The sequence below is a fragment of the Chlorocebus sabaeus genome, chromosome 6 (genome assembly GCF_047675955.1).
Source record: "Chlorocebus sabaeus isolate Y175 chromosome 6, mChlSab1.0.hap1, whole genome shotgun sequence".
NCBI classification, from domain to species: Eukaryota; Metazoa; Chordata; class Mammalia; order Primates; family Cercopithecidae; genus Chlorocebus; species Chlorocebus sabaeus.
This window is the reverse complement of record NC_132909.1, coordinates 22,548,052-22,574,942: the sequence shown is the minus strand read 5'-3', so window position 1 is coordinate 22,574,942 and position 26,891 is coordinate 22,548,052. Positions and strand designations below refer to the sequence as shown.

General features: G+C 44.4%; 1 protein-coding gene across 5 annotated transcripts in view; it reads right to left on the bottom strand.

The window, feature by feature from the left end:
* Positions 1-26,269, bottom strand: part of ZFP14 (ZFP14 zinc finger protein) — a 43,198-nt gene extending 16,929 nt beyond the window's left edge. The window contains exons 1-4 of one of the 5 annotated variants that reach the window (XM_007996499.3): positions 26,201-26,269; positions 15,755-15,842; positions 9,267-9,393; positions 7,572-7,673 (exon numbers count right to left, since the gene is read on the bottom strand). In XM_007996499.3, coding sequence (XP_007994690.3) covers positions 7,572-7,673; positions 9,267-9,393; positions 15,755-15,763 — 238 coding nt within the window. In that variant the 5' untranslated portion in view covers positions 15,764-15,842; positions 26,201-26,269. Of the gene's footprint in view, positions 1-7,529; positions 7,674-9,266; positions 9,394-15,754; positions 15,843-26,200 lie in introns of those variants that run through there. The other 4 variants (XM_007996501.3, XM_007996502.3, XM_007996503.3 and 1 more) reach the window with 4 other exon arrangements.
* Between the last annotated feature and the right edge of the window lie 622 nt (positions 26,270-26,891).

The following is a 26,891-nucleotide window of genomic DNA, read 5'->3' as shown; positions in this document are numbered from 1 at the left end:
CTGTAATCCTAACTACTCGGGAGGCTGAAGCAGGAGAATTACTTGAACCCAGCTCAGCAGTGAGCTGAGATCACGCCACTACACTCCAGTCTGGGCGACAGAGCAAGACCCCATCTCAAAAAAAAAAAAAAAAAAAAAACAGCTCATGTTACTCCCCTGCTCAAAAATCTCCAGCAGCTTTCTACCACACTTAAAATAAAAAATGTCAGATGCAGCTGAGTGCAGTGGCTCATGCCTGTAATCCCAGCACTTTGGGAGACTGAGGTGGGAGAATCACTTGAGCCCAGAAGTGCAAGACCAGCCTGAGCAACATAGCAAAACCGCCGTCTCTACAAAAAAATACAAAAATTTTCCAGGGGTGGTGGCATGCGCATGCACCTGTAGTCCCAGTTACTTGGGAGGCTGAGGCCAAGGTGGGTGGATCACAAGGTCAGGAGTTCAAGACCAGTCTGGCCAACATGGTGAAACCCTGTCTCTACTAAAAATACAAAAATTAGCCAGGCGTGCTGGCGGGCACCTATAATCCCAGCTACTCTGGAGGCTGAGGTGGGAGAATCGCTTGAACCCGGGAGGTGGAGGTTGTAGTGAGCCGAGATCGCACAACTGCGCTCCACCCTGGGCAACAGAGCGAGATTCCATCACAAAAAAAAAAAAAAAAAGTCAAATGCCTTCTCCTATGATATACAAACCATTACATGATCTTGCTCTTGCCCAACATTATCTTGTTTCTACACCTTTCACTTACCTTTTGAATAAGCATCTGAATCATCTTGGGCTTCTTGCAGTTCCTCAAACATACAAAGCTCCCCTCTCCCCACCCAAAGCCTTTGTAGTTGCTGTTCTCTGTCAGGAATGTCCTTGCTTTAGATATTCATATGGCCTGGGCTCTTTTTTCATGTCACTACTCAAGTATCACCTCCTCAAAACGTCCTGACCACCCTATTTAAAATATCCCTCTCTACTTGCCGACTTCCATCTTCGCCCAGGCTGGAATGCAGCAGCGGGATCTCGGCTCACTGCAACCTCCACCTCCCAGGTTCAAGCGATACTTCTGCCTCAGCCTGCTGAGTAGTTGGGACTACAGGCGTGTGCCACCACGCCCAGCTAATTTTCGTATTTTCAGTAGAGACAGGTTTCACAATGTTGGCCAGGCTGGTCTCGAACTCCTGGCCTCAAGTGATCCACCTGTCTCAGCCTCTCAAAGTGCTGGGATTACAGGTGTGAGCCACTGCGCCTGGTACTTCTTACTTTTCTTTTTTTTTTTTTTTTTTTGAGACGGAGTCTCGCTCTGTCGCCCAGGGTGGAGTGCAGTGGCCGGATCTCAGCTCACTGCAAGCTCCGCCTCCTGGGTTCACGCCATTCTCCTGCCTCAGCCTCCCGAGCAGCTGGGACTACGGGCGCCCGGCACCTCGCCCGGCTAGTTTTTTGTATTTTTTAGTAGAGACGGGGTTTCACCATGTTAGCCCATGTTGGGATGGTCTCGATCTCCTGACCTCGTGATCCGCCCATCTCGGCCTCCCAAAGTGCTGGGATTACAGGCTTGAGCCACCGCGCCCGGCCACTTTTCTTAATCCTTGTCGCTACCTAGTGTTATGTACTAGTGTACTTGTTTACTTAATGTCCTTACTCCTATTAAGATGGAAACAACATGATTGCTGGGACCCATCGGTCTCATTCACATCTGCTCCACTAGCGTCCAGCACAACACCTAGTTCCGACTAGGCACTCAAGTACTTGCCAAATAAATGAAGGAATATATTTCTAGCCAATGAAAGACATATCAACCTAATCATAATAGAAGCTGGAAAGAAACTGGGTCCTAAACATGAACTGAACTGTGTTCCCCCAAAATTTGAATGTTGAAGCCCTAACTAACTGTATTTGGAGATGGGGCTTTTAGGAGGTAATTGAGGTTAAATGAGGCCTAGAGGTGGGGTCCTAATCTACCAGAATTACTGGCCTTTAAGGAGAGGAAGAGGGCCAGGTGCAGTGGCTCACGCCTGTCATCCCAGCACCTTGGGAGGCTGAGGTGGGAGCATCACTCGAGTCCAGGAGTTCAAGACCAGCCTAGGGAATACAGTGAGATCTCTGTCTCTACAAAAAATATTTTTTAAAAATAGCTAAGTATGAAGGTATGTGCCGGTAAACCCAGCTACTCAGAAGGCTGAGACGGGCCCAGGAGTTCGAGATTGCAGTGAGCTGTGATGGTACCATTGCACTCCAGCCTGGGCAACAGAGTGAAGCCTTGTCTCAAAAAAAAAAAAAAAACAAAAACAAAAAAAAAAACGAAGAGAGTGGCCTCTTTCTCTCTCTGTGTCATATGAGGACACAGCAAGAAGGCAGATGCCTGCAAGCCAGGAAGAAAGACTTCACCAGAACCTGGCACCCTGATTTCGGACTTCCAGCCTCTAGAATCGTGAGAAAATACATATCTGGTGTTTAAGCCACCCAGACTATGGTATTCTGTTATGGCAGCTTAAGATGACTAATACAGATTTAGATAGAGATGAAACTGTAGTCACCGATCCAAAAAAAGAGTAGCCCCTCTCTTTATCAAATCTTTTCCCCTTTCCCCTCAACAGCATCCTTAAAAAAAACTTTTTTATTTTAAAATAATTACAGATCCAATGAAGTTTCACAAAAATGTACAGAAAAGTCCTGTGTAGACTTCACCCAGCCCCTCCCAGTGTTAACATCTTAAGCAAGTATAGTACAATATTCAAATCAAGAAATTCATGGGGCCGGGCGTGGTGGCTCATGCCTCTAATCCCAGCACTTTGGGAGGCCAAGACAGGTGGATCACCTGAGGTCAGGAGTTCGAAACCAGACTGGCCAACATGGTTAAACTTCTCCTCTACTAAAAATACAAAATTAGCCAGGTGCGGTGGCACATGCCTGTAATCCCAGCTACTTGAGAGGCTGAGGTGGGAGAATCACATAAACCCGGGAGGTGGAGGCTGCAGTGAGCAGAGATCCCGCCACTGCACTCCAGCCTGGGCGACAGAGTGAGACTCTGTCTCAAAAAAATAAAAATAAAAAAAGAAAGAAATTAATGTTGGTATATTCCATAGAGCTTACTTGGACTTCACCAGTTCTATGTGCACTCATGTGTGTCTATGTGCATAGCTCTATGCAATTTTATCACAGGTAGCCTGCTAAAACCACCACCACAATCAAGATACTCACCCGTACCATGACTGCAAGACTTTCTTGTGTTACCCCTTTCTAACCCAAACCATCCTCTCCTCCCTACATCCCTACCCTTGGAAACCACTAATTTGTTTTTCCATCTCTGTTATTTTGCAAATATTACACACGTAAAGTCACGTAGTGCATAACCATTTGTGATTGATTTTGTCACTCAGCATTATTTCCTTGAAATTCACCCAAGTTGTTGCATGTATCAAGAGTTTATTCCTTGCTGTTGCTCAGTCTATTCATGGTATTGGTGTGCCTTTCACTCAGTTTTAATTGGGCTACTTATCATTTTAGCACTGAGTTGTGTATACACTAGATACTGGTCCCTTGTCAGATATGTTTTACCACTATTACTCTCCCAGTCTGTGACTTACCCATCCATCTGCTTATTGGTATATTCTCATGAGGTATATTTTCAATTTGGATAAAGTCTAATGTATTAATTATTTATTTATTTTGAGACAGAGTCCCACTCTGTCACCCAAGCTGGTGTGCAGTGGTGCGATCTTGGCTCACTGGAACCTCCACCTCCCAGGTTCAAGTGACTGTCCTGCCTCAGCCTCCCGAGTAGCTGGGATTACAGGCATGCCAATTTTTGTATTTTCAGTAGAGATCAGGTTTCGCCATGTTGGCCAGGTTGGTCTCAAACTCCCAAAATCAGGCGATCCACCCGCCTTGGCCTCCCAAAGTGCTAGGATTACAGGTGTAAGCCACCTCGCCTGGCCTGATTTTTTTATTTTTATGGTTATTGTTTTCACTCAAGAAACTTTTGCCTACTGCCAAGTCATAAGTTGGGATACTCATCACTGTCCTGTTTCCCTCTAAAAACTTTATGATTTTGGCGTTTATATGTAGGTCTAAAAACCATCTCAAATTAATTTTGGTATGAGGTAAAGGTTGAGAGGTTTGTTTATTTGTTTCCCCAGTTATTCCAGTACTATTTGTTGAAAAGACTTTCTTCTCCCCATTGGAATGCTTTGGCATCTTTGTCAAACATAAACGACCCTTTAAGTGTGTGTGTGGCAGGGTATGTTATAGGACCTCTGTTCTGTTTTGTTCAGTGATCTTTGCCAATAACATACACTCTTGATCATTGTAGTTTTAATAAATCCTGAAGTTTGTTTGTTTGTTTGTTTGTTGAGATAGAGTCTCACTCTGTCACCCAGGCTGCAGTGCAGTGGCACGATCTTGGCTCCCTGCAACCTCCGCCTCCCAGATTCAAGCGATTCTCCTTCCTCGGCCTCCTGAGTAACTGGGACTATAGGCACGTGCCACGCCAACACCCGGGTAATTTTAAATCCTGAAATATCTTGATGTCATGTCATCTAAGTCTTGTAATATGTTCTTATGTTTTCAAGTTGCTTGGGATATGCTAAGTCATTTGTTATTTTGTATAAATCTTAGAATCTGCTTGCTAATTTCTACCAAAAAAAAAAAAAAAAGCCTTCTAGGATTATGACTGGAATTATATTGAATTAATAAAATTGAAATTTTTATAATACTGAGTCTTCCCATTCCAAAAATGATTATTTCTATTTATTTAGGCCTTACTTAATTTCTCTTAGCTATGGTCTATGGTTTTTAGCGTAGATGTCTTGCATATGTTTTATCAAACTCATTTCTTAGTATTTTATGTTTTTTGACACTCTCATAAATTGTTATTTACTTTTCCTTTTTATTTTTAGTTTTTTTTTTTGCTTCTAGTATATAAAAACACAATTGATTTTGCTATTTATTTATTTACTTATTTATGACTCAGAGTCTCACTCACTCTGTCACCTAGGGTAGAGTGCAGTGGTGTGATCTCAGCTCACTGCAACCTCCACTTCCCAGGTTCAAGCGATTCTCATGCCTCACCCTCCCCAGTAGCTGGGACTACAGGCTCGCACCACCATGCCTGGCTAATTTTTATATTTTTAGTAGAGATGGGGTTTCACCATGTTGACCAGGCTGGTCTTGAACTCCTGACCTCAGGTGATCCACCCACCTCGGCCTCCCACAGTGCAGGGATTCCAGGCATGAGCCACCATGCCCAGCCCTGATCTATCTATCTATCTATCTATCTATCTATCTATCTATCTATCTATTTTATTTTTTGAGATGGAGTCTTGCTCTATCATCTGAGCTGGAGTGCAGTGGCATGATCTCGGCTCACTGCAAACTCTGCCTCCCGGGTTCAACCAATTCTCCCATCTCAGCTCCTGAGTAGCTGGGATTACAGGCATGCACCACTACATCCAGTTAATTTTTGTATTTTTAGTAGAGATGGGGTTTCACCATGTTGGTCAGGCTGGTCTCGAACTCCTGACCTCAAGTGATCTGCCTGCCTTGGCCTCCCAAAGTGCTGGGATTATATGTGTGAGCCACTGCACCCGGCCTGATTTTTTAACATTAACCTTATAGCCTGTGACCTTATTGTGATTTTTCAATTATTATTTTGAATAGTTGTTGTCTTGATTCCTTAGGACTTCCTATGTACACAATCATATCATCTCCAAATGCAGACTTACGTCTTTCTTTTTTGATCTTTATGTCTCATTTCTTTTTCTTATTGATAATGGATTTTTATAGTTTATAGTGTATTTTTTTTAATAGGTCCCCTTACCAGATTGAGGAAGTTCCCTTCAATTTCTTGTTTGCTGAGAGCTTTTTATCATGAATGGATGGTGGATTTTGTCATATGCTCTTTTTACATATATGAAGATGACTGCTATGGTTTGAATGTTTGTTGCCTCCGAAACTCATGTTGAAAATTAATTCCTAATGGCAATATTGAGAGTGGGGTTTTTAAGAGGTGACTGGGCCATGACGGCTCTGCTCTCATTAATGGATGAACCTATTCATGGATTGGTGAGTTAATTGATTAATGGGTTATCACAGGATTGGGACTGATGACTTTATAAGAAGGGAGGCCTGAACTAGCACATCTGCATGTTCAGCCCCCTTGCCATGTGATGCCCTGCAAAGCCTCGGAATTCAGCAGAGTCCCCACCAGCAAGAAGGCCCTCACTAGACACAGCCCCTTGACACTGGACTTCTCAGCCTCCAAAACTGTAAGAAATAAACTCCTTTTCCTTATAAATTACTGAATTTCAAGGTATTCTGTTATAAGCAACAGAAAATGAACTAAGATAATGATCATATGGTCTTTCACTTTTTCTGTTAATATGGTGAATTAACAGGTAGAAAGAAACCCTAATCATTTTTGTATATCATTATATTTGATTTGTTAATATTTGGTTAAAATTTTTGTATCTATGTATGGAAAAGATATGGGTTTATGCTTTTTTTGTAATTTCTTTTTCGGGTTATAGTATGAGTTATGTTGGCCTCATAAAATGCATTCCTTTTCTGAAGGAGTTTGTACAATACTGCTGCTACTTCTTCCTTAGATATTTAATGGAATTCACCAGTGAAACCATCTGGGGCTGGCATTTTCTTTGTGGAGATTTCTGATAATGAATTGAATTACTTTAATAGCATAAGGGTATTCAATTTCTTTTACATCTTGTGTCAGTTCCAGTAAGTTGTATTTTTCCAGAAATTTTAAAATTTAAGTTATCAAATTTACTGGCATAAAGTAATTCATGGCATTCTCTTATTATTCTTTTTTTTGGAGTAGGGGTAGAGTATCACTCTGTCACTCAGGCTGGAGTGCAATGGCGTGATCTTGGCTCACTGCAACCTCTGCCTCCCAGGTTCAAGCGACTCTTGCGTCTCAACTTCCAGAGTAGCTGGGACTACAGGCGCCCGCCACCATGCCCAGCTAATTTTTGTATTTTTAGTAGAGACAGTGTTTTGCTGTGTTGGCCAGACTGGTTTGGAACCCCTGACCTCAAGTGTCCAGCCTGTCTCGGCCTCCCAAAATGCTAGGATTACAGATATGAGCCACCACGCCCGGCCTCTTATTATTCTTTTAATGGCTATTGGATCTAAAGTGAAAATCCCTCTTTCATTCCTGATATTAGTAATTTATGTTCTTTAAAAAGAGAGAACATAAATTACTAGGTATTTACCATCTTTGTTGATCTTTTTAAGAAATCAATTTTTGGCTTTATTAATTTTATTTCTTTTCTATTTTGCTGATTTCTGCTCTTACATTTAACTATTTTTTTCTTCTATCAGGAATAGTTCTTCTCTTTAAAGTGAGATAGAAATATGAAAGATGAGAAACAGTGTTGCAATCAAGGTCAATAGAAAGCCTAGTCCAGGCTTAAAAGATCTTAATTTGCTTCAGGTCCCAAGCCCTTCCCCCACAGGCCAGGGACTTTTTGAAGAGAGATCCCAACATCTCAAGGGTGTGCCTCCACCCTAGTCAGTTTAGCTATTACCTGCAGTAATGATTTCTCAATGCCTGCTCAGCCCTCACTCACCAGGGCAGTATCTTCTTGTCCCTTCCCTTACAACCATCCCGGGTTCCTTCCCTGCTTCATCCAATAAGGTAATCACATCTGGTTTAGAAATGGAAGGTCCTGCTTAAAAGAAAAATGTGACATGAAATTATGCACCCGAAAATCTTTAGATTCAGATTTGGTTAAATTTATAATTAACTATAAATCAATATGACACTTTATAAAGCCTAAGAGCAAAGAATTGCAAGGCAGTTGAAGAATGCTCATATTAAGGTAACTTGAGGGTCACAAGGAATAGCCTGTGTGAGGTTAAATTAATTATACTAAGGCCATTATGTTAACCATCTGGTCAAGAACAGGCCTTAATATAATTTAACCTCACACAGGCTCTGTTGAAAGGCAGTATTGTGTAGAAGGAAGAACACAGACTGGGTCCAGACTGTCTGGCTTTACATCCTGCCTTTGTTTCTGTGTTACCTAGCAAATTATTAACCTTTTGTGTCTATGTTTTCTCAAATAAAATGAAGATAATAGTATCTTTTCATAGAGTTGTTGTGAGGATTAATTAATAATGAACAATGCTTAATTTTTAAGCCCAAATATATGGTGATGTTTATTAACACATAAACATAATATATGTATTAGCTATTAGCTATTTACTGCTATCATTTTGATGAGTGCATAATAAACGGTTTATTGAGACATTCTCAGATCTTTTCTAGGATATTCATTCAATGTTAAATGCCAGGCTTTTAGATTTTAATTTTCAATTACGAAGTAGGTAGAACTGAATACGTCTGTTATAGGAAACAGAATGTGTTTCAGGGTTTTTTCTGTTTGAGACGGAGTCTCGCTCTGTCACCCAGGCTGGAGTGCAGTGGCGCGATCTCAACTCACTGCAACCTTAGCCTACCAGCTTCAAGCAATTCTCCCTGCCTCAACCTCCCAAGTAGCTGGGATTACAGGCACACACCACCATGCCTGGCTAATTTTTGTATTTTTAGTAGAGATGGGGTTTCACCACGTTGGCCAGGCTGGTCTCGGGCTTCTGACCTCAAGTGATCCACCTGCGTCGGCCCCCCAAAGTGCTGGGATTACAGGCATCAGCCATCATGCCTGGCCTTGAGGGGGTTTTTTTGGGATGGAGTCTTGCTCTGTCACCCAGGCTGGAATGCAGTGGCGTGACCTCAGCTCACTGAAACCTCTGCCTTCTGGGTTTAAGTGATTCTCCTACCTCAGCCTCCCAAGTAGCTGGGATTACAGGCGTGGACCACCATTCCCGGCTACGAGTTCTAAACCACCTTTCTGGATCCATCTCACACTATCTCTGTTCTACAGACTCCTTTGATTTTTAGAGAAACTCAGAACCCCTATGTCTAGGTATTCTACTTGCAGATGGACTAGAAAGTGGTATGAAGCATTTATGTCAATTCCGAGCTCCAATATACGGTGAAGTCTGGTTTCTTGAACAATGCTTTTGCCATATTCAGATCCATCCCCTTGGATACTAAGGAAATCAGGAATTACAGAGTCTGAAGGAAGCCTAAAGGGCATAGCTGACTGGACATGATGAAATGGAGAGGCCTAGTTCCAACCTAACAAAGCTTAAATCATTCCTTTGGGAATAGAAAGTAGAAGTTTTAGATCGTTTTTCTAAATATAGTCCTGAAACTGACAGCAGAGAAAGTTAATATCATTTGGGATAAATAACCTTACCTAATGAAATGAAGTTGCTGTAGTTCTCCCACATCACATCCCTATATAAGTCCCTCTGAGCAGGATCCAGGAATTCCCATTCTTCCTGTGAAAAGTCTATGGCCACATCCCTGAATGTCACTGAACCCTGAAAAAACAAACCCAGTTATTACTTGTGAAAATAAATTAAATACTTTTACAATGGAAAGAGGGGAGATTGAGGATTGCATTGCAGAGAGGGGTAACATGGCATGCAAATAGCACTGGGCTGAAAACTCGTGACATGAGTAGGGGCCAGTAAGAAAATCAGTATTTCTGATTTTCAGTATTTCTGAAGCATTGAGCCTACATGTTCTTAAATAGTCCTGTGGCTACAGATATGATGACATTTTCATCCAAACATATCTAGAAATGAGTACGTAACCCAAAAAATCCTAATTAAATGAAATATTGCACACAAGCCTTTTGAATACTATGCACCTCCACCATAAATTCTTTAAAAATATGAGGTCTTGAGGCAAAGTACAGAGGCTCATGCCTATAATCCCAGCACTTTGGGAGGCCCAGATGAGAGAATCACTCGAGCCCAGAAGTTCAAGACCAGCTTGATCAACATTAGCAAGACCCTATCTCTACAAAAAAAGAAATTTAAAAATTTTAAAAAAAGAAATATGAGGTCTTGGGCTCTCTTTTTCCCTTTAACGATCATTTAAAAACATTGATAAAAATTTATCTCAAATGTGCTACAAAATCTCTAAGAAGATAGATTCAAATTCATCACAAACTCGGGTTTTATTATAAACACTTTCCCTTTTATAACCAATTCTTTAGCAAACTTTCAAAAATTTGTTCGATGGCAGTCTACATTTTTAATATATTAGATTCTTTTTTCTTTAGATATTTTAATTCAACAAAATCTTGAAAGTCTTCCCCAATTCTCAATGTCTACAATATCTAATCCTTACGGATGTGAATCATCTTCTTGCTTGTCACCATCTATCATTTCTCGAACATCGTTTTTTTGTAGCTGAGTTACAGGATACTGAATCATGAAGATATCATAAAGATTATCACCTGGACACCAGTATCAATCATTTTCTTTTTTTTTTTTTTTTTTTGAGATGGAGTCTCACTCTGTCGCCCAAGCAGAAGTGCAGTGGCGTGATCTCAGCTCACTGCAAGCTCCACCTCCCGGGTTCACACCATTCTCCTGCCTCAGTCTCCCAAGTAGCTGGGACTACAGGCGCCCACCCCCATGCCGGGCTAAATTTTTTTGTATTTTTAGTAGAAACGGGGTTTTACCATGTTAGTCAGGATGGTCTCGATCTCCTGACCTCGTGATGCACTCGCCTCGGCTTCCCAAAGTGCTGGGATTACAGACGCGAGCCACCACACCTGGCCCCCTGTATCAGTCATTTTCAATGAAGAGTCATTTTGCTCCCCAAAAGATATCTGGCCATATCTGGAGACAACTTTGGTTGTCACAATTGGAGGAAAGGGTGTGAGTGTTACAGGCATCTAATGGGTAGAGGCCAAGGACACTGTTAGACATCCTACAATGCACACGACGGCCTCCTACAATACAAGACTCTCCAGCAAAATGTTAATAGTTCAGGCCAGGTGCAGTAGCTCATGCCTGTAATCCCAACACTTTGGGAGGCCAAGGTGGGCAGATCACTTGAGGTCAGGAGTTTGAGACCAACCTAGTCAACATGGTGAAGCCCTGTCTCTACTAAAGATACAAAAATCAGCTGAGTGTGATGGTGGGAGCCTGTAATCTCAGCTACAGGAGGCTGATGCAGTAGAATCACTTGAACCCAGGAGACGGAGGTTGCAGTGAGCTGAGACCACTGCACTCCAGCCTAGGCGACAGAGTCAGACTCGGTCTCAAAAAAAAAAAAAAAAAAAGTCAACAGTTCCAAGGTTGAGAAATCCTGCTTTAGACCAGCACATCCTGTAAAAATACACAATGGACCTCGTTCCTGGCATTCTTCTCCGCAGGAGGAAATCTCCATTGATTGATGTATCTATTTGCAGTCCTATTCTGATCACATCCTATTCACCCTATTGGTGAAGGAGGGATCCCCGCCCTAAAAAGTACAAGACAATCAAATAGCCCATGCCCGACAGATGAGATTGACAGCAATTTGTTAGATGCATATATTCAGAGCCTGAGAGAGGACATCATACATCACGCAGGGGCACAAGGGGGTTGCATTCAAGAACAGCATGAACAAGCAGGGGTGTGGGAGGCAGGCTTTACAGTAATAACAAGGTGAGGTGTTCCCTGGTTCCTGTAGTGGTATGTGATTGGCTTGTTTGAATAATTCCATAGGCTAGGAGGGAGGTGAAACCCATTAGGTTGAGGACCACGAGGGGTGTAACTTGTCCAGCTCATAGGGGAACTGGCTGAGTAGGAAGCCTTTCCCGCTGGGGGTGGGCATGTCGGGTAAGAGCAGGGAAACTCAGGGTTAGGCCTTTGGGGTCTTGACAAAGGTGTCAAGACACACATGAAAGTTTAGGCCTTACCTTATAAGGCCCAATTACATCCCTACCCAATCCACCTAATGCTAAAAGCCTTCCACAGCATAGGGTCTCAACACACATAAAAACTAAGGTCAGTCAACACTAAATCCTATCTTATATACTTGAAAAACTCAGATCTGTGGAGTTTAGAGTTTTCCTCATAAGCAATCAGATAAGACCAAATTCTCTCTGTCATCAAATCACAGATCTTAAGGAAAGCTCAAAATAGGGACCTCCCACTTAACATCAGTAATCAATTCCTGAAAATCAGACATTTTAACGATTAACCAGGTACCTATTTTTCCATAACGTATTTTCTATTTTCTTTCTTTTCTTCCTTCCTTCCCTTTTCTTTCTTTTCTTTTTTTTTTTGACAGGGTCTCACTCTGCTGCCCAGGCTGTTGCCTAGGCTGGAGTGCAGTGATGTGATCATAGCTCACTGCAACCTTGAATTCCTGGCCTTAAGCAATGGTCTCCCAAAGGAGGGATTACAGGCGTGAGCCACTACACATGGCCTCCCATTATGTTAAATCAGAGTATTATAATGTGTTGTATGTCAATTCCATCCCTCCAACCAGCTTCGCACATTTTCCTCCAATATAGAACTATGGGACACAGTGGGTCAGTGCACACACAATATCTTTGCTTTTAGTATTTTTTTTTTTTTTTTTGAGACGGAGTCTCGTTCTGTTGCCCAGGCTGGATTGCAGTGGCAGGATCTTGGCTTACTGCAAGTTCCACCTCCCAGGTTTATGTCATTCTCCTGCCTCAGCCTCCCAAGTAGCTGGGACTACAGGCGCCTGCCACCACGCCCGGCTGATTTTTTGTATTTTTTTAAGTAGAGACGGGGTTTCACCAGGTTAGCCAGGATGGTCTCGATCTCCTGACCTCGTGATCCGCCCACCTCAGCCTCCCAAAGTGCTGGGATTACAGGCATGAGCCACTGCGCCCAGCCTGCTTTTGGTATTTTAATCATCTCTTTTACTAAATTCATTTTTCTCACTTGCTTTGTTTCTTTCTCCACAATTTTCTTCAATACTTTTCCAACCTATTAGGAACTCATTTTACACTAGACAAAAATGAGGGCTACATGTGAAGCACAATATGGAAAATTGTTTCCAGCAAGAATGTAACAGCAGGAACAGCTGACACTCAGGATGGTGCTCTGTTACCTCCTCAGTCACTAGCAGCACCAGGTACACATATGCCCTTGAATGATAGTTACACACATTTCAAAACATCTGCAGATGGTTCCATTGGTCTAACAACTGTATTTGGGATATAACAAGATTCTTCCTGGATGTTATTTTTGTTTAAAAAAAAAAAAAAAAAAAGCACTGGATCAGGAGCGGTGGATCACACCTATAATGCCAATATTTTGGGGGGCTAAAGTGGGAGAATCACTTGAGCCCAGGAGTTCGAGTTCAGCTTAGGCAACATAGTGGGACCCCATCTCTACAACAAATTTTAGAAATTAGCCAGGAGTGGTGGCACGTGCCTGTAGTCCCCAGTACTCAGAAGGCTTAGGTGGGAGCATCACCTGAGCCTGGGAGGTCGGGGCTGCAGTTAGTTGGGATCATGCCACTGCATTCCAGCCTGGGTGACCACGTGAGAACTTGTGTCAAAAAAAAAAAAAAAAAAGGCCAGGCACGGTGGCTCAAGCCTGTAATCCCAGCACTTTGGGAGGCCGAGACGGGTGGATCACGAGGTCAGAAGATCGAGACCATCCTGGCTAACACGGTGAAACCCCGTCTCTACTAAAAAATACAAAAAACTAGCCGGGCGAGGTGGCGGGCGCCTGTAGTCCCAGCTACTTGGGAGGCTGAGGCAGGAGAATGGCGTAAAGCCGGGAGGCGGAGCTTGCAGTGAGCTGAGATCTGGCCACTGCACCCCAGCCTGGGCGAGAGAGTAAGATTCCATCTCAAAAAAAAAAAAAAAAGGCTGGGTGTCATGGTGGATGGTGTCTCATGCATGTAATCCCAGCACTTTGGGAGGTCAAGGCAGGTGGATCACTTGAAGTCAGGAGTTCGAGGCCAGCCTGGCCAACATGGTGAAACCCCATCTCTACAAAAAAAAAAAAAAAAAATTAGCTGGGCATGGTGGCGGGCACCTGTAATCCCAGCTACTTGGGAGGCTGAGGCATAAGAATCGCTTGAACCTGGGGGGTAGAGATTGCAGTGAGCCGAGGCCAGGCACGGTGGTTCACACCTGTAATCTCAGCTCTCAGGGAGGCAGAGGCGGGAGGATAGCTTGAGCCCAGGAGTTTGAGACCTGCCTGGGTAATATAGCGAGACCCCGTTCTCCACAAAAAGGAAAAAAAAAAAAAAGACAAAAAAAAAAAAGATTGCAGTGAGCCGAGATCGCACCACTGTACTCCAGCCTGGGCGACAGAGCCAGACTCCATCTCAAAAAAAAAAAATTGTATTGAACTATATGATGATTCCACTTGAACAAAGTTCTTGTTTTGTTTTGACTTTTTGAGATTGGCTCTGTCATCCAGGCTGGAGTGCAATGGTACGATCTCAGTTCACTGTAACCTCCACCTCCTGAGCTCTAGTCATTCGCCCACCTCAGCCTCCTGAGTAGCTGCGTCTACAGGTGTGCTACCATGCCCAGCTAGGTTTTGTATTTTTTGTAGAGACATGGATTTGCCTTGTTGCTCAGGATGGTCTGGAACTCCTAAGCTTAAGCAATCCACCCACCTCAGCCTCCCCAAGTGCTGGGATTATAGGCATGAACCAACACACCTGCCACACTTGAACAAGGTTGCAAAAATAAGCAAAATTACATTATAGTGTTTGACATCAGGATAGTGGTTACCCTGGGCAGTGGGTGGGTGGGGAGTGACTGAAAGCATCTGAGGTGCTTTCCTTTCTTGACCTGATAGCATAGATGTACTCAATTTAAGAAAATTCATTCAGCCATATACTTATGGTTTGTGCATTTTTTTGTATATATGTCATATATCCACAAAAAATTTGAAAAACGTTTTAAAAATATCATATTGTGGCCGGGCGCAGTGGCTCACACCTGTAATCTCAGCACTTTGGGAGGCCGAGGCAGGTGGATCACCTGAGGTGAGGAGTTCAAGACGAGTCTGGCCAACATGGTGAAACCCCGTCTCTACTAAAAATACAAAAATTAGCCAGGCATGGTGGTGGGCACCTGTAATTCCACTACTTGGGAGGCTGAGGCAGAAGAATCGCTTGAACCCGGGAGGTGGAGGTTGCAGTGAGCTGAGATCATGCCACTGCACTCCAGCCTAGGCGATAAGAGTGAAACTCTGTTTCAAAAAAAAAAAAAAGTCATATTATGTATTGGGGACACCCATTTTTCCTATGTAAAACTAAGCCAAAAATCACTGTACTGAGAAAAATATACTTTTTCTGGAGTTTAAGTTTTAAAATGAAAAGCGGAAGATGTTAACAGGAGGACACTCTGCAGAGAATGCCTTCAGTTTTCTCAGGACATCTCATTTCCGCTCTCTCACAGCTATTGACAGCAGATTTTGTAGGTAGGAGATGCTCAACATTAGTGGGAGAAGGGATAGCCACATAGAACACTGGGCTATCTGTCCCCAGTCCTCACAGGAGGGAAAAGGACTGGAGCAGGTTCTGTCGCCCCGACTGGAGTGCGGTGGCACGATCTCAGCTCACTGCAGCCTCTACCTCCCAGGTTCCAGCGATTCTCCTGCCTCAGCCTCCTGGGCACCTGCTACCACACCGATTAATTTTTGTATTTTTAGTAGAGACGGGGTTTCGCCATCTTGGCCAGGCTGGTCTCGAACTCCTGACCTCAAGTGATCCGCCCACCTCGGCCTCCCAAAGTGCTGGGATTACAGGCGTGAGTCACCGTGCCCAGCCATGGAGCAGGTTCTTGGATGAAGCTCTGGTAAGCAGGAAGTTTCAGAATAAAAAATGAATCTATATACATGATACAGAAATTGACAGTATTTCGAAAAGGACAGAGAAACATTAACTTACATGGGCCATGGTTTTAGAAGTGCAAAAACTGGTCAGTCCTTTTCAAGACTTCTCTGTTGGAGAACTACGGAGTCCTGATAAGCCAGAGCTGAAAGAAAAAAAAGAAACCATGAAATAAGCTGCGCCACAGAGCTCCCAAAATGATGTACATCATAAATATGAAAACTTTTTTCTCTTCCATTCCTTCTCCCAAACTACTTCCATTGGCTCTTCCAAACTACTACCTACCACTATGCCCATCCTATCCTATACCCACATAAACTAGGGAAAAGTATAGGGAGTTTAAAGAAATACAACCTCTGGCCAGGTGCAGTGGCTCTCGCCTGTAATCTCAGCACTTTGGGAGGCCGAGGCAGCCGGATCACCTGAGGTCAGGAGTTCGACACCAGCCTGATGAACATGGAGAAACCCCGCCTCTACTAAAAATACAAAATTAGCCAGGTGTGGTGGCACATGCTTGTAATTCCAGCTACTCGGGAGGCTGAGGCAGGAGAATCTTTGAACCCAGGAGGCAGAGGTTGCGGTGAGCCGAGATTGTGCCATTACACTCCAGCCTGGGCAACAAGAGCGAAAGAAGAAAAGAAAAGAGAAGAGAAGAGAAGAAAAAGAAAAGCTTTGAAGAAATAGGTGACAAATGATGAACTTGGTGTAGAAGGCTAGCTACTTCTGCAAGAGGATTTCTGACCAGGTCGCCCTCTGGCAATGTGGATCTGGTCCAGGCACTGGATTACTCAGATTTGTTCTGAGCAGCTCCTCCTCACTGTAAGACAACTTTTCAGGACTGAGATGGGCCCTGAATCCTGCCCCTAGAATCCTGCCTGAACTGCCTAAACACAACAACTAAAAGACCACACAGATTGAACCTGGCAGCTTCCACCAATGTGAGGCTACCCTTGCCTTCCCCAGCCAGGAAGCTCACCACTCCAGTTTTCCCATCAGGGCCTCCCATACCATGACATCCTTCACCACTCCTTCTCTTTTATTGACTTTTTTTTAAGATGGAATTTCACTCTGTCACCCAGGCTGGAGTGCAATGGCACAATCTCAGCTCACTGCAACCTCCAGCTCCCGGGTTCAAGCGATTCTCCTGCCTCAGTCTCCTGAGTAGCTGGGATTATAGGTACACACCACCACGCCCAGCGAATTTTTATATTTTTAGTAGAGACGGGGTTTCGCCATGTTGACCAGGCTTGTCTTGAACTCCTGACCTCAGGTGATCCTCCTGCCTCAGCCTCCCAAAGGGCTGGGATTACAGGCATGAGCCTCCGCGCCTGGTCCCACTTTCCTTTTAGTATCCAAGCTGGGGACGGAAGGGATTCATGATTCCTGCAGTTGGTCAACAACATTCATTGAGAACCTCTATGTGTTAGGTGCTTTATACACACTGTCAGTTGTCCTCAGTACTGTTCTACAATGTAGTGCTCTCCTTTTAATAGCTCAGGAAACTAATGCCCAAGGGTCGAATCAGTTAAGTTGCAGACGGAGTCTTGTTCTGTCACCCAAGCTGAACTGCAGTGGCACGATCGTGGCTCACTGTAACCTCTGCCTCCAGGGTTCAAGCGATTCTCCTGCCTCAGTCTCCCGAGTAGCTGGGATTACAGGCGCCTGCCACTATGCCCAGCTAATTTTTGTATTTATAGTAAAGACAGAGTTTCACCATGTTGCCCAGGCTGGTCTCGAACTCCCGACTTCAACTGATTCGTCCGCCTCAGCCTCCTAAAATGCTGGGATTACAGGTGTGAGCCACCACACCCAGCCTAAAAGCCAGTTTCTCTTTCAACTCAGGTATTTGTCTCTGAAGCAAGGATTTCTACTTCACCAGGAGAAATCTGATCATCAGCAATTCCCTAAAAAAAAAACAGGAATAACTAACAGTAGATTTTGTTTTGTTTTTCAAAAACAGGGTCTCACTCTGTTACCCAGGCTGGACTGCAGAGGCATGATCTCGGCTCACAGCAGCCTCCCACCTCAGATTTCCAAGTAGCTGGGACTACAGGTGGGCACCACCATGCCCAGCTAATAATCTTTCAAAAAATATTAAATCTCAGAAGATAGCAAAATAGTTCTCTCCATCTATGGGCCACCTGTAGAAACATCAGTTTGAGCAATTATCCATGAACAAAAATGCCTTCACAATAGCTAAGGCAACCAGGTGAGAGATCGCAGTACTGGGTTGTAGCACAATATAAGAAAAGCAGGGCCGGGTGCAGTGGCTCACGCCTGTAATCCCAGCACTTTGGGAGGCCCAGATGGGCGGATCACGAGGTCGGGAGATCGAGACCACCCTGGCTAACATGGTGAAACCCCACTCTACTAAAAATTAGCCGGGTGCAGTGGTGGGCGCCTATAGTCCCAGCTACTTGGGAGGCTGAGGCAGGAGAATGGCATGAACCCGGGAGGCGGAGCTTGCAGTGAGTGGAGATCACGCCACTGCATTTCAGCCTGGGCCACAGAGTGAGACTCCGTCTCAAAAAAAAAAAAAAAAAAAAAAAACAGAAAAAGAAAAGCAGCACTGAAGAATGCAGGAAGGACGATTCGACATTTCCCATGTCACCCTTCCCCAACTCAAGGCAGCACAGTGTAGACAAAGGTATTGCCCATTTGGGGAAGTCAGGGAAGTGAGCACTGAACTTTTGCCTGTTCCCTAACACCAGGCCCGCCCAGCAACAGGGAGACTTCCAACCCCAGACTCCAGGCCAGTAGCCACAGATTGACCCTCTAGACCTGCTCTGGCATCAGGAAAGATCATGCTGCCCAGGCTTCAGGCTTTCATGATGAACTCCACCTCCAGGCTGCCACCACCATCAGGCTGACATCAGAGGCCCTGGGCTCCAACAGCCCTCAGCAACAGGCAGGCCTCAGCGGCCTCTGCAATCAGGCACATAACAGTATGGCACCATTCACAGTGGTCTCAGGCTTTGAGCGTGCCCTAGCACTGCACTGGCCAGATTGGTCCTGGCCTTGGGGCATGCTATGTGCGACATCAGAGAATGTGGTTCCAGCCTTTTGGAGCATCCCAGCACTATACCCACCATAGCAGCCCCAGCCTTAAGAACCAAACCAGACAGGCTGCCCAGAATCACTGGATGGGCTGACTACTGATGGGCTTTCCCAGATGAAACTCATTCTGCAAAGACTGGAATAAATACACAGTCCTTTCAAGTGTGCAGACATCAACGCACGGTCACAAGGATCAACAACAATCAGGGAAACATGATATCACCAATAGGACAACATAAAGTGCCACTGATTGACTCTAAAAAAATGGAGATATCTGAACTGCCTGATAAAGAATTCAAATAGGCCAGGCGCGGTGGCTCATGCTTGTAATCCCAGCACTTTGGGAGGCCAAGGAGGGTGCATCACGAGGTCAGGAGATCGAGACCATCCTGGCTAACATGGTGAAACCCCGTCTCTACTAAAAAATACAAAAAAAAATAGGTGGTGTGGTGGTGGGTGCCTGTAGTCCCAGCTACTCAGGAGGCTGAGGCAGGAGGATCACTTGGGCCCAGAAGTTCAAGGTTGCAGTGAGCTATGATCATGCCACTACACTCCAGCCTGGGCAACAGAGTGAGATGAAAGGAAAGGAAGTGAGATAAGAAGGAAGGAGGGAGGGAGGGAGGGAGGGAGGGAGGGAGAGAGGAAGGAAGGAAGGAAGGAAGGGAGGGAGGGAGGGAGGAAGGAAGGAAGGAAGGAAGGAAGGAAGGAAGGAAGGAAGGAAGGAAGGAAAAAAAAGAAAGAGGAAAGAGAAAAAAAGAGTAGCAAAAAAACTTTCCAAACCTGAGGAAAGGTAAATATCCAGGTATAGCCCCAAGTTAGAAGGAAGAAAATAACAAAGATTAGGGCAGAAATAAATGACACAGACTAGAAAGCCATTAGAAAGAATCAATAAAATTAAGAGTTTGTTTTTTTTTTACAAAAAGAAAAAAACCTCACAAAATTGACAAACCTAACTAAGCTATACTAACCAAGAGAAAACAGAAAATATTGAAAATATTCAAATAAAACCAGAAATGAAAAAGGAGACATTACAACTGATACAACAGAAATACAAGAGACTATTATGAACAAATATACACCAGGGAATTGGATAACCTAGAATAAATGATTAATTCCCTGACACACACAACCTACCAAGATTGAATTATGAAGAAATAAAAAATCTGAACAGGCTGGGCATGGTGGCTCCTGCCTGTAACCCCAACACTTTGGGAAGCCAGTCATTATGACAAACAGTATGGAAAGACCTCAAAAAATTATAAATAGAACTACCATATGATCTAGCAATCACGCTACTGTATATATCCAAAGGAAATGAAATCAGAATGTCAAAGAGATCTCCGCACTCTCACATTTATTATAGCATTATTCACAATGGCCAACACATGGAATCAACCTAAGTGTCCATCAATGGATGAATGGACAAAGAAAATCTGCTATGTATATAAAATGTAATACTATTTAGCTATGATAAAGAAACAAAACCTGTCATTTGTGACAACATGGATGAACCTGGAAGGACGTTATGTTAAGAGAAATAAGCCAGAAACAGAAAGATAAACACCACATGATCTCACTCATAAATGGAATCTTAAAAAGTTGATCTCGGCCAGGGGTAGTGGCTCACGCCTGTAATCCCAGCACTTTGGGAGGCTGAGGCAGGCGGATCACCTGAGGTTGGCAGTTCAAGAACAACCTTACCAACACGGAGAAACCCCGTCTCTACCAAAAATACAAAATTAGCTGAGCATGGTGGTGCACACCTGTAATCCCAGTTACTCGGGAGGCTAAGGCAGGAGAATCACTTAAACCCGGGAGGTGGAGGAGGTTGTGGTGAGCTGAGATAACACCATTGCACTCCAGCCTGGGCAACAAGAGCAAAACTCTGTCTCAAAATAAACAAACAAACAAACAAACAAACTTGATCTCATAGAAGTAGAGAGTAGAATGGTAGTTACCAAAATCTGGGCAACATAGCGAGACTTCGTCTCTACAAAAAAAAATTAAAAAATTAGCCAGGCATGGTAGTGTATACACCTGTAGTCTTAGTTACTCAGGGGGTTGAGGCAGGAGGATGGCTTGAGCCTGGGAAGCAGAGGTTGCAGTGAGCTGAGATCATGCCACTGCACTCAAGCCTGGGCAACAGAGTAAGATCCTGTGAAAGAAAGAAAGAAAGAGAGAAAGGGAGAAAGGAAGAGAAAGGAAAGGAAAAGAAAAGAAAAGAAAAGAAATGAGTGTTAAAGCAAACAAAATGTACCTTTTTACAAGGACTGCATTGGGAGACCTCAAAGACGGATGATGCTCTATATCAGCAAGGTCGTGGGGACGCCGACAGTAGGTCAGTCCACATTTAGAGCTATGTGAAGCAGCATTTCAACCCTGTAAACTCTGAATCAGAAGCTCCACTTCCGACACTAAAGGGACTGTTTGTATCTGTACATAAAGATTATGCAGAGCTATGGCCAGGGGCACTGGCTCACGCCTGTAATTCAAGCACTTTGGGAGGCTGAGGTGGGCGGATCACCTGAGGTCAGGAGTTCAAGACCAGCCTGGCCAACACGGTGAAACCCCATCTCTACAAAAATACAAAAATTAGCCAGGCATGATGGCAGATGCCTGTAATCCCAACTACTCGGGAGGTTAGGGCAGAAGAATCACTTGAACGTGGGAGACGGAGGTTGCAGTGAGCTGAGATCGTGCCATTGCACTCTAGCCTGGGTGACAGAGGGAGACTCTGTCTCAAAAAAAAAAAAAAAAAATTTATGCAGAGCTATGCTGACAGCATGGTTTATAATGGATTAAAGCTGAAAGGAACCTAATTTCGGAATGATTCAATAACCTATTGTTTATCCATACCATTGAAAATGATGCAACTATTAAAAATGATGTTGCCTTAATTTTGAATATGTGAAGCCAGTGTGTTAAAAAAAGAAAATACCAGCATGTGTAGTGTGAAACTATTTTGACAGAAAAAAAAAATCATGTTTCCCTAGTAGGACCAGTTAAAATGTTTACAGTCACAGCCAGCAACACGCATCACCACATTAAATAGAGTGTGAGCCTGAAATACCCAAATACTCCAAATAAGACTTTCCCAGCTCAAGTTTTTCTTTCAGTCTTCCCTTTAACTGAGAAAAAAAGCTAAGGATACTGTAAAAACAGATGCTGTTTTTCCTGAGTGGCTTTTTTTTTTCACTTCAGCTTCCCATTCATGAACCAACGCTATGATTTAATTTGCCCATGTGTTGGAGTACGGCCTAGAAAAGAATGGCAAAAAGTCCCCAACTGACGTCTTCTAAGCACTGAAGGCAGCCCCATGCTGCTTCCTTTTACATCTTCTGGACAAACAGGTTTATTTTGCGTCTGAACCAGTCCTTTTGGCTAAGATGCCTATGAAGCCCTCCAGCAGATGTTGGGTGTCCTTGATCAACTGGTCTCACTTTGCATATAACATCATTAAAATAAAAACTGTAAGGCATACATCTGTATGAATCCAGTTACCTCCATAAAGACCCTATAGCTTCAGTATAATCTGGACTAAACTTGACAGTGCATGCCATCATCAGATCGATATCTATCAGATTGATATCTCTTCCCTTCATCATGAGATTGCTGAATAAAGCAGGAAGGAATTTTTTTTTTTTTTTGAGACAAGGTCTCGCTTTGTCACCCAGGCTGGAGTGCAGTGGCACGATTTCAGCTCACTGTAACTTCCACCTCCTGGGTTCAAGCGATTATCAGCCTCCCGAGTAGTTGGGATCACAGGTGTGTGCCACCACGCCCAGCTCATTTTTGTATTTTCAGTAGAGATGGGGTTTCACCATTTTGGCCAGGCTGGTCTCAAACTCCTGACCTCGGGTAATGCACCTGCCTTGGCCTCCCAAAGTGCTGGGATTACAGGCATGAGCCACCGTGCCCAGCCAGATTTTTTTTTTTTTAAGTATGCATAATGACCATATTTAGTATACTGTTGTAATTACCAATATATGCTTTTTTTTTTTAACTGCATGATATTAGGTTATTTTCCAATTCCCCCATATGAAATGGTGAGAACTACAGTTTCTACCTGAAAGAATTGTTATGAGAAATAAATAAGATACTACATATAAGGCACTTAGAATAGTAAATAAGCATTTCATAAGTCAGCTATATTACTAAAGATGAAGAATACTACATATGCGTCTTCCCACAATTATTTTTAGAATTCTTCCCAGCACTTTGGGAGGCCAACACAGGCGGATCACTTAGGTCAGGAGTTCAAGACCAGCCTGGCCAACATGGTGAAACCCTGTCTCTACTAAAAATACAAAAATTAGCCAGGCACGGTGATGTATACCTGTAATTCCAGCTACTTGGGAGGCTGAGGCAGGAGAATGGCTTGAACCTGGGGGGTGGTGGTTGCAGTGAGCCAAGATCGTGTCACTGCACTACAACCTGGATGACAGAGCAAAACTCTGTCTCAAAAAACAAACAAACAAAAAACATTCTTCACAGCCCTGCTGTTGACAGGTAATCCTTCTTGATGATCAACAGTTTACAAAAAGAGGGTACACAGATAAGACAAATGTGGTAGGATACTAATTTTTGGATATGGGTGATGAGGGAAAATATTAAATTATAACCTAAAGGTAACAAATCTACTGAGAATTTATTATGTGCCAAGCATTAGCTAAGGGTTTTGCATATATTAATTCCTCTACTCAGAGCCATCCTATATAGTAGGGTCTATCATTATCCTCATTTTGCAGATGATGAAACTATGGCACAAAGAGATGAAATAAATTGTCCCAAGCTCAGGCAGCTCTAAGTGGCAGGTTGAGGACTAGAACTCCGCTACTTTAGCTCCATAACCCATATGACTGTCACTATACTAAACTGCATCTCATGAGACCTGATAAATACGTGGCGTGAAACAAACTCACCCTGTCAAAAACTTCAAACCACTTTCCAAATTACTACTGTCTTCCCTTCCCTTCTAATAACCCCTTCCCTTGTTAACACAGACCTCTCCACTAAAAACCCTATCATATTATCACTCCTTAAAAGCCTCAAAAGCAGAAAAGATCCTGTCGCCAAACCACCTCCTTACCTTTCCCTGCTTTTGAACTCAGGGCGGTGGGGATCAAAGAGACCTAGTGTGTCATTCCATCTAAACTGTAAACTCCTCAACTAATCACCATCGAATGAAAGTTCTGCGCGGTGGCTCATGCCTGTAATCTCAACACTTTGGGAGGCTGAGGTGGAAGAATTCCTTGAGTCCAGGAGTTTGAGATCAGCCTGTGCAACATAGGGAGACCTCATTTCTACAAAAAATTTTAAAAATTGGGCGTGGGGCCACGTACCTGTGGTCTCAGCCACTCAGGAGGCTGAGGTGGGAGGATCACTTGAGCCAGGGAGGTCCAAGCTGCAGGGAGCAAGATCACTTCACTGCACTCCAGCCTGAGGGACAGAGTGAGACTCTGTACCCCCACCCCGCAAAAAAAAAAAAAAAAAAAAAAAAAAAAGTAAGTAATAAAATAAAGTTCTGGTCGGGCGCGGTGGCTCACGCCTGTAATCCCAGTACTTTGGGAGGCCGAGGCGGGCGGATCACAAGGTCAGGAGATCGAGACCACGGTGAAACCCCATCTCTACTAAAAATACAAAAAATTAGCCGGGCGCGGTGGCGGGCGCCTGTAGTCCCAGCTACTCAGGAGGCTGAAGCAGGAGAATGGCGTGAACCCGGGAGGCGGAGCTTGCCATGAGCCGAGATCGCGCCACTGCACTCCAGCCTGGGCGACAGAGCAAGACTCTGTCTCCAATAAATAAATAAATAAATAAATAAATAATAAAATAAAATAAAGTTCTGCAGTTAGCTTCTCTTCAGGAGGTTTACTTCCAGACCATCCAAATGATTAGAAAGAGGCAGCTCATAAGAGAAACTAAATTACTGCCAAATGCTCATGTCAATACCTACTGGAAGCCAGGCACGGTGACTCATCCCTGTAATCCTAGCTACTGGAGAGGCTGAGGCAGGAGAATCCCTTGAACCTAGGAGGCGGAGGTTGCAGTGAGCCCATCCTGTCACTGCACTCCAGCCTGAGTAACACACCTAGTAACACACCTGGGTCAAAAAACAGACCCAGAGTCCATCTCAAAAACAAAACAAAACAAAACAAAAACCTATTGGAAAGGGGTAGGAAGTTGGAATCTACCCTGATCACCCCATCATTCACTGGGAAAGAAGGCCAAAGCACCAGGTCAGTGGACAGGACATTTCAGGAGTTAAAGCCTAACCAGCTGAAGATTAACGGGAACAAGCCCGCATAGCCCGACAAAATCATATCTATTGACTGGTAGATAGGGAGAAAATTCCACAGGAAGGGTTGGAATAGGATGGACGAGAGAGAGGAGAAAAGCTCTTTTTGTAAACGGTTGAGTTCCAGCTGAAGGATTCTAAGGAGGATCTAATGACAGCTGCGATCTGGAGTGGCTGTTGTTTCCGAGGTGAGATTATGAGAGGCAGGAATTAATGAGATATTGAATGCAATCATGAGTGTAATCAAGAGGGTATCCCCAGTAATAGAATGAAAACAGCAAAGCAAGTCTAGAACATCACTGGTAAGAAAACTGTAATCTCTCAAAGAGGGAGTCATTATGCCATTTTACAACTACTGCACCATCTGGGAAGAAATCATGTTTTCTATTAAATTTGCAACTGGATTTATCTGTCTCTTCCTTCCTAGCCTGATTAATGACAGAGCTGCTTCATTGTTCAGTCCGAGCTGATTTTCACCCCTTCACAGAAGAGGAAAGCAAATGTCCCCACGCCCAGAAAAATAAAAATTACACTTCATGGAACAAAAAGGAAACACTCATCTGGATGCTGACTTGTGTATATGCAACAGCAATCATTTCCTCCTCTCCCGGCTGCCTTCCTAAAGAACAGCAGGATTGGGAAAGGAGACGGGAATCTTGAGACCCCAGGCCTTTACTGCAGCCTGCCTTGGCTGATCAGGACACACCCCCGCTAGCGCACTTGCTCCCTCCGTCTACTGCGCGCAAAACCCGATGGAAATAACAGGGAGCCTGGAATAAAGCTGACCCTTTCCCGTTTCAGAGAGAAAGGCCAGGTACACGAAGAAGGGGCTGGAATCTGTCTCCAAGTTCCCCGCAGTTTCCATGGGAGGGAGCTCGGGTAAAGCTGTGCAATCTGCAGTCCTTCTTCAGACTGCGTCTTTTTGTTTGGGGGCCTTCATTCACTCCGGGGTTCCCGCATCTAACTCGGAGCCATTCCGGGCCGCTGGACCTGCGCGGCTCTGAAGCGGTAAGGCAGAGGACGCAACAGGGCACCCGGCGCCCAGTCAGCGCCACAAACTCCACAGCTACGGCCTCCTGGCTCACACAGAGGTCCGCGCCGCCCCCGCGCCGCCCCCGCGCCCATTGCCTGGGTGCACGCGACCAACTCACCTCTCGGAGCCGACACCAGCAGGGAAGCCGGAAAGAACTGCGCGCGGAGGCCTGTGGGAAATGTAGTCCGCCGATGGGAGGGACTGGTTCCAGCCCCAACAGGCTGCGCGGAGTGCGCATGCGCGGGCGCTGGAGCTTTGGACGCTCGGGGCGTGAGGGCTTTCCAGGCTGCCTGGGGCTGAGGCGAGCTCGGGCTTGCGTTTGTTTTTGTCGCTGAGGAATACTTTTTTATTTATTTTTTTCTTAAGGCAGGGTCTCGCTCTGTCGCCCAGACTGGAGTGCAGTGGCGTGATTATTTACAGCTCACTGCAGCCTCGACCTCCCGGGCTCAAGCTGCCCTCCCACCTGAGCCTCCAGAGTAGCTGGGACTGCAGGCGCGCGCCACCACGCCAAACTAATTTTTTAAATTTTTATAGAGACCAGAGCTCGCGATGTTACCCAACCCAAGTCGAACTCCTGGGCTTAAAAGATCCTCCCGCCTGAGCCTCCCAAAGTGCTGGGACTACAGGCGTGAGGCACCAGGCTCAGCTGCGGAGGATTTAGAAAGAAGTTTTGGCACCAGCAGGTGCCTAATACGTGTACTAAACACCTAGCAGTTACTCACTGCATACACTCAAGCAAGGTGTGGGCACACTCTCAAAGCCCACCAGAACCTGGAGCAGGACCTAGATCTAGAAAGGTCGCTCGTGCT